The sequence below is a fragment of the Echinops telfairi genome, unplaced genomic scaffold, assembly GCF_000313985.2.
Source record: "Echinops telfairi isolate 266 unplaced genomic scaffold, ASM31398v2 ScPeMD7_7457;HRSCAF=8495, whole genome shotgun sequence".
NCBI lineage: Eukaryota > Metazoa > Chordata > Mammalia > Afrosoricida > Tenrecidae > Echinops > Echinops telfairi.
The window spans coordinates 33273613-33282052 of NW_022111357.1; the positions used below are offsets into that span (position 1 = coordinate 33273613).

Sequence of the window (8440 nt, forward strand, 5' to 3'; positions counted from 1 at the left end):
ATCTATCTATCTATCATCTATCTATAGCAGGCAGAATAAAACCAAAGAGAACCAAACCCCCCACCAAAATCTGATCAGGTATTAATCCCTGTGTCCTCTAAAAGCTAACTTCTAAGGGTCTTGGCAGAGTGGCTAGGTTGTGGATTCTGAGATGGGAAACTGGTGTGCTGGGCTGTCCAGGGGAGCCCGAAGGACAAGCCCCTGGACCCTCGGGAGAGAGGCAGAGGGAGAGGGGGCACAGACAGAAGGGGAGGATGGCAATGTGACCATGGAGGCAGCTTGACCACAAGCCAAGGATGGCTGCCAGCTCCAGAAACAGAAAAAGGCAGGAACAGACTCTCCCCTAGAGCCTTGGAGGGGAATGCGGACCTGTTAACACCTTGGTTTTGGACTTCAGGCCTCCAGGATGCCGAGAGAATAGATTCCTGTGATTTCAAGGCACCATGTGGATGGTAATTTGTTACAGCTGCTACAGGTAATGAACTCATCATGCGTTATGGATTACATTGCGTCCCCTTAGCATCCGTCTCCACCACTAGTCTGTCAGCGTGTTGGCTGGTGCGGGCCTGCCTGTCGCTGACACGGGATGTTTGTCACCGGCATTGCAAACACTCACAGGGTCACTTGGCTGCAGTGGCTTCCAGTCTAAGGCAGACGAGGAAGCAGAATTAGCCCTTGTAAACCTCTGAAGGACAACAGAACACTGTCTGCTATAGAAGATGGGTCCCGCTCCCCGGGTGGTGGCACCCAGAAGATGACCGGAGAACGGCCTCCTAGAAGTACAGTGGACCTCAGCGACACGGATGGAGCAAGGCTTTCGGGACGCGTGTTTGCTGACGAGGCACACTCAGAAGGAGAAGAAACCGTGGCAAATGTCTATTAATAATGAATTGGCATTTGGAAGGTACGAAGTATGAATCGGAGAAACTTGCTGTTGTTAGGCGCTGAGCGTTGGTTCCCACTCATCGTAAGCCTGTGCACCACAGAATGAAACAGCACCTGGTCCTGGGCCACCCTCACAGTCCTGGGTCCGTTTGAGCCCATCCATGCAGCCGCTGTGTCCATCCATCCTGTTGAAGGGCTTCCTCTTTGCACTACCCCATTACTTTACCAAGCATGCTGTCCTTCTCTAGGGACTGGTCTCTCCTGACAATGTGTCCAAAGTATGTGAGGCAAAGTCTCACCATCTTTCCCTCTAAGGAGCATTCTGGCTGTACTTCTTTGGGCAGTCCACGGTGCTTCCTATATTCCTCGCCAGCACCACACTTCCAATGCCACCGTTCTTTTTTGGTCTTCCTTATTCGATGTTCATTTTCAGGTGCATATGACGTGATGGAAATTCCATGGCGTGGGTCAACCTTCAGAGTAACATCCTAGCTTTTCCACCTGCAAAGAGGTCCTGCGCGGCTGATTCACTCAATGCAACGTGCCTTTTGACCTCCTGATGCTGATGGTGGATGCAAGGAAGACAAAGTCCTTGGCAGCTTCAATCTTTTCTTTCTTTATCACGATGTTACCTATTGGTTCAGTTGTGAGGATTTTGCTCTTCTTTACATTGAGTTGTCATTCATTCTGAACACTGCCATCCTTGATCTTCATTGACAAGTGCTTCAAGTCCTCCTCCCTTTCAGGAAGCAAGGTTGTGTCGTCTGCATACTGTGGGTTGTTAATAAGCCTTCCTCCAATCGCGTTCTCCTCCATATAATCCAGCTCCTCTGATGATTTGCTCAGCCTACAGATTGAACAAGTAGGGTGAGAAGATGCAACCCTAATGCACACCCTCATGATTTGCAACCACACAGCGTGCCCCTGTTCTGTTCACACAACTGCCTCCTGATGCATGTACAGGTTCTGCATGGGCACGATGTAGTCTTCCGGGATTCCCATTCTTCTCAAGGCTATCTATAGTTTGCTGTGATCCGCACAGTCAAGCGTCTTAGTATCCTCAATCATTCAAAACTCACTGCCATTTCATCAATCCTGACTCATAGTCAATAAAACACAAGTAAACATTCTGGGCTTTCAGTCAAAGTCCGCCTGACATTAGCAATGATATCCCCCTTCCCCCATCCTCTTCTGCATCCGACCGGAGCCTCTGGCAGGTCCCTGTCAACGCACCACTGCAACCATCGTTGATGGTCTCCAGCAAACATTTCCTTGCATGTGATATTAATGAGATTGTTCTACAATCCGAGCATTCTGCTGGGTCACCTTTCTTTGGCATGAGTACAGCTATGGATCTCTTCCAGTCAGCTGGCCAAGTGGCTGTTTTCTAAATGCCCTGGCATAGATGAGTGAGTGCTTCCAGGGTCTCATCAGGAACCTTGGGAGTCGTCAACATGACAGTGCATCGATACAGCTGTCCCAGGCATTCGTGACTTGAAAGGCCAAGAAGGTGTGTTTCAGGTTTGTATCCTTTGACTGTATTCATTCGACCAGCATGCCGAGCAAATAGTCTGAGACGACGGACCACGTGTAGAAGAGTGTGTCGTCAGGGTCGGAGGCAGGCTCATCAACACCCTGCGGCATGCAAGCGACACAGCATTGCTTGTTGAAGTCCGGCCACAACGCTCCTTAAAGGCAAGGATCAGTCTCACGTGCTTCGGACATGCCATCAGGAGAGGCCAGTCCCTGCAGAAGGACATCGTGCCTGGTCAAGCAGAGGGGCCGTGAAAGGGAGGAAGGCCGTTAGCAAGATGGACGGACACCGTGGCTGCAACCGCAGCTCACACGAGGACCACTGTGACGTCAGTGAGCACCTGATGGCATTTCTTCTGTTGTGTGTGAGGCCGCTGCGAGTCGGTGTGAACAACAACTTGTTGAAAGCCGAGAGGGCTTGACGCACTTACTGATGACGGTCAAAGACACAATTTAAACATTTGAAAAACAATAATGACATGAATGACACTGAGTACAAGGAGGAAAAGAAGCTGGCCGCCTTTATTATGGATTCCAACTCAGTGTAAAGAAACCAGAAACCCTCACAAGGGGTCCAGTAGACCACGCCATCCTAAACGGGGAAAGCATCAAAGGTTTCATTTAACTCGGACCCCAGTCACCGCTCACGGATGGACGCAGCAGTCACGACATCCAGGGGCAGAGCTGACGCTCAGGAACTCTCTACATGGCCACAGAGCAAGGACGTCACTTTGAGGACTAGGGTGCACCTGACCCAGGCCAAAATATTTTTACTGTCCTCCTCTGAAAGGTGGACCAAGCATAAGGAAGACCAAAGAAGAACGGTGCCTCTCAGTTAGGGTGGTGTTGTCTTGTTAGGGGCCGTCAGCCGGTTCTGATTCATACCATTGAAACACTCGCCGGCCCGCGCCATCCTCACCATCACCATCGCTACGTGTGAGCCCAGGGTCGCAGCCACTGTGTCCATCCGTCTTGTTGGGGATCTTGCTCTTTCTCGCTGCCCCTCTCCTTTGCCAAGCGCGAAGTCCTTCTCCAGGGCGTGGGCTCCCCTGACAACGAGTCCACGGGTGTGTGAGGAAGTCTCACCACCCTCCTCTCCAAGGATGCACTTCTTCCAAGACACATTCGTTCGTTCTTGGGGCAGTCTGTGGTACTTTCAGAGTTTGTCCCCAGCACTCCTGTTCAAATGCATCGACTCTTCTCTGAGTTTCCTTATTCATAGTCAAACTCTCACCTGCAGACAGGTGATTGAAAATAGCATGTCTTGGGTTAGGCACAACTTAGTCCTTAAAGCAACCTTTTAAAAGAGGTCTTTGCATCCGATTTGCCTAACGCAACACATCGTTTGATCTCTTGATTGCTGCTTCTGTGAGCACTGATTGTGGATCCGAACAAGACGAAATCCTTAACAACTTTAAGCTTTCTCCATGTACCACGTTACTGCCGTGAGGATTGTGGTGTCTTTACAGTGAGTTGTCACCCGTACGAAAGGCTGTGATCTTTTTTTCCCCTCTCCTTGTTATTCGTGTGATTGTTTTTAATGTGGCAAGAGTATACACAATAAAACACCCTCCAGTTCCACAGCTTCTGCACGGACAATTCAGTGCCATTGATTATACTCTTCATGTGGTACAGCCATTAGTGACATCCTTTTACAAGCTATTCCACCACCGTCAGCGTAAACTCAGTGTTCCCTGAGCAACAACTCTTCCACCTGCAGCATGGTTCCTCTTCCCTCTTCCTAGACAGTCCCTTGACGTAGTGTTCGCAAATCATACACTTCCATAGTTACATCGCTTTAAAAAGACGTGCATAGACATCATCGCAATCACAATCCGTTCTAATGTTCCCTCCCCTCTTGCACTCATTGTTTGCTCCCCAAATCCTCCCCACGCCCCCTCCACGTCCCTGATAAGCCATTGCATCACTTCCTGTCTCTTTGCATCCACTCCCTCTGTGCTTCCCAAACTGGGAAACCCAACAGAAACACGGAAAAGAACCAAGGAACGTCCAAACCCAAACCACTGCAGGTGAGTCACTTCTGAGCCCTGGTGGGCCTAGAGGACAGAGCGGGACTCTCTCCCCGGGGTCCTGCAGCTGTCGTCTTGGTGGAAGGGGACGGCCACAACTTGTTCCCATGGTGCGCTGGTGGTGGGTTCGAACCACACCCTTTCAGCCAGCACCTGAGTCTTAGTCCTAGGGAATGTCTAGGACTAGGGACAGGAAAGAGTCAACATATCGAAGACCCTGTTTGGCTTCCAGATCTGTGAGGAAATGAATGTTGAGTCTTTAAATCAGCCCCGCCTCTGTCAGAGCAGCCCCAGGAGACTGAACTTCAAGCACGAGGCAGGAGAGGGGAGCCTGGGGCTCTGACGAGAAGGCAGGGACACGAGGTGGACAGTGGCGCGTGCTCTGCTCCTCCTTGGACTGTGAGCTTCCTCAGGGCAAGACGGGGTCTTCTTGTTACCCCCCCACCCCTACCCCACCCAAGGGCTTAGGGGTGGGGAGCCGCTCCTAAGTCATTGAGCTACCTAGTTCACTTATTCCATTAACACAAGCAAACAAACAAACAAACAAACAATTGCAGAGCGCTTACTCTGTGCCTGTCTCTCTGCTTGAAGGGCAGGCAATGCAGCCATATCCAGAGAAAAATGTACAAGGTCACGAGGGACAGTGACAAGAATCAGGAAGGAACAGTAGAGCAAACTACTGTACAAGGACAACGAGCACTGGAAGAGGGCTTTGAAGACCGGTGGACAGAGGCCTGAGGGCCGGTGGGTGGCTGCCTTGGGAGAGGAGCAAAGAACAGCAAGTGCCAAGGCTCCAGGTGGGAACCATAGACTACCCCCCCACCCCCACCCCATCCCCATCCCCTGCAGGTGGCTAATGGGAGCTGACTGCCCCTTTCCCAAGTTCCCGCTCCTTCCAGGCTAAGCAGTGAGAGTTCCGTATCTTGAGCCTTCTCTAGTAGGAACATCCTTCCGTCCCCCCCTGATTTCTAGGTTCTAGAAGGAGCCCTGAGTGGAGGGGAAGAGAGAGGGGGAGCCTCACGAGTCCTCAGGCGGGACTCTCGGCTTCCCTGCTGTTCATCTGGGTGGAGGGGCAGTCAGTGTGGCCACACAAAGTGCCTTCACTGTAATGCTACGTGATAGCATGATGCCTCACGAGGGTGGTCCTCTACAATCCCAGAAGAGCCTCCATGCCTGAAAGCCTCTGCCCAGACAGTGTTTGCCTCATTTATGTTGTTTGAGCCTCGCAAGGGTCCCACGTGGTGGGGCAGGGGCAGCACCCCAGGGTCCAGGAAGTGAAGGCAGACCTCAAGTCTGGGCTTCCAGCAGTGATAACATGAGGGTAGGGGGAAGGGGGTGGGGGAAAAAGGGGTGACCAATCACAATGATTGACATATACCCCCTCCCTGCTGAGGGGGATGAACAACAGAAATGTGGGTGAAGGGAGACAGCGGACAGTGTAAGCTATGAAAATAATAATAATTTATAATTTATCAAGGGTTTGCAAGGGTGGGAGCATGGGGGAGGGAGGGCAAAGCGAGGAGCTGATATCAAGGGCTCAAGCAGAAAAAAAATGTTTTGAAAATGATGATGGCGACATATGTACAAATGTGCTCAGTACAGTTGATGTATGGATTGTTCTAAGAGCTGTAAAAGCCCCCCATAAAACGATTTATTAAAAAAAGAAAAGAAATCTCCAGGTGTTTAGGAATGGACTGTCATCCAAGGGCCCCAGAAGAGAACATAGTTGTTTTTTGGTTGTTTGTTTCTTGGTCAAGGTAATTTGAAAATGCTGCTAGACTTTAGGTCTCCTGGATCCCCCTGGTGGGGCCTCCTTAGAAGCCTCTGCTCCTGGCCTCTGCCCACTGTCTCTTCTCACCCAGCCAGAGACCCTGGGGAGCCTGGGCAGAGACTCTGTTTCCCCGGGTGGGGACAAACAGCCCTTTGGTGGGGCAGGGACTAAGCGCTTGCTGGGTTGCTCACTGGAGGGCTGGCGATTCCAAACCCATCCGCGGGTTCGTGGGAGAGACGTGGTGATCTGCTTCCCTAGAGGTGACAAGCTAGGACTCCCTTGAGATGGTTCTGCTCGCCCTGCAGGGTTGCTGTGAGTCACACTCGACTGGGTGGTGAGAGGCCAAGGCCAGTAACGGTAGCAGCGATCGAGCGTAAGAAGGCACTCATCGTGTGCTGGTCCTGTGTGAAGCACCTTTTCAACCGTCTCATGACCCCTGCTGCTTCACCAGGAGGTTTTCCAGGAGTGAGGGGTCATGGTTCACACATGAGACTGAGTATAAGCAGCCTCACCCTTGGCCCTGGTGTGGCACCGAGGGGCCAAGGCCCAGGGCATCCATCTGGCAAGATGAGAGGTGGGGTCTGGCTTGATTTCCAGAAAAGCTGCCGCCTTTCTGGTCCAGGCTCCAGCCTGGGGGATGTGGGCCCTGCTGGTGCCCAGCCGCCCTCTTCGGGTCGGAAGCCCATCCTCCTGCGGTCCTCCCTGTTCCCGATCTCCACCTTCTCGTGGCCCTTGATGTCCCCTACGTCAGGAATGCTGGAGCTGCTGTCAGAGCTCAGACGTGAGGGTGAGGGGGTCTGGAAGGAGAATGAAGAGGGGGAACGGAGGGGAACAGTGGGGTGCAGGCACATTGTAAAGCAGGCAGAAAGAAGGTGCTCAATAAATATTTCATTAACTTTTTTCCCTCCCTTCACCCACTTTTCTGTTGTCCGCCCCCCTAGGGAGGGGGTTATATGTAGATCATTGTGATCGGTTCCCCCATCTCTCCGCCTTTCCCTTCCCTTCCTGGTATCAGTACTCTCATTATTGGTCCCAAGGGTTTATCTGTCCTGGATTTCCTGTGTTTCCAGCTCTGATCTGTACCAGTGTACATCCTCTGGTCTAGCCGGATTTGTAAGGTAGAATTAGGGTCACGATAGTGGGGGAAGGAAGCATTTAAGAACTAGAGGAAAGTTGCAGGTCTCAACGGTGCTATACTATACTCTGACTGGCTCATCTCCTTCCTGCGACTCTTCTGTAAGGGGATGTCCAGTTGCCTACAGGTGGGCTTTGGGTCTCCACTCCGCACTCCCCCTCATTCACAATGATATTATTTTTTGTTCTGGGTCTTTGATGCCTGATACCCGATCCCATCGACAGCTTGTGGTCATACAGGCTGGTGTGCTTCTTTCATGTGGACTTTGTTGCTTCTGAGCTCAATGGCCACTTGTTTATCTTCAAGCCTTTAAGACCCCAGACGCTATGTCTCTTGATAGCCAGGCACCATCAGCTTTCTTCACCACATTTGCTTATGCACCCGCTTTGTCTTCAGTGATCGTGTCGAGAAGGTGGGTGCTTCCCTTTCTGATGGGGATGAAGAGAAAGAAGCACAATCCTGCTCTTTGTGTCCAAGTGATACTTTGACAAGAAGCTCAAATGTGCACCCTCAGAACAGAGGTGGGTACGCACGTAGGGTTAGAGTGAGCCTTGCAGTCAACACAACTTGCCATGAATCCTGCCTTCGCTTCCTGGTGACCAGCACATGCCCTGATTAGCCTTGGGCAGGTGGCTTGAGGTCTCCTTGCCACCATTTCCCCATCTATAAAACGGGATGGGACTAGGCATGGCCATTTCCATAGGGCTGTTGGGAAGCTCTAGTGGGATGGGGCCTGTCTGGGGCTGCCCTGCTCTGGACACATAGTTCTGATGCTGCTGTACAGTTGGCTCCTGACTCCTGGTGACGAGAAAATGAAATGCTGCCTCTTGTGTCATCCTCGTGATCCTCTGTGATGGAGGAGTGGTGACTGCACATGCGGGGCATCGACCCAGATGCCAACCTGGGTCTTCCACGTGGCAGGTGAGAATTCTGGCGCAGAACCATCCATGCATTACGACACACAGTTGACAAACCTGGCCAGTCTCTGCCAAGTGGCTTTGGGCTCATGGCCACCCCGCACACTGCAGAGTGGAAGGACTGCATAGCATTTTCATGGCTGTAACCTTGCTTCGAGAACTAAGGTGC

The 8440-nt window shown here is 51.7% G+C and overlaps 1 protein-coding gene across 1 annotated transcript in view; it reads right to left on the reverse strand.

Moving 5' to 3' along the window:
* Positions 1 to 8440, reverse strand: part of DISP3 (dispatched RND transporter family member 3) — a 154221-nt gene that overhangs the window by 47143 nt on the left and 98638 nt on the right. The window contains exons 18-19 of the mRNA XM_045299199.1: positions 6876 to 7016; positions 6732 to 6778 (exon numbers count right to left, since the gene is read on the reverse strand). Coding sequence (XP_045155134.1) covers positions 6732 to 6778; positions 6876 to 7016 — 188 coding nt within the window. The remainder of the gene's footprint in view (positions 1 to 6731; positions 6779 to 6875; positions 7017 to 8440) is intronic.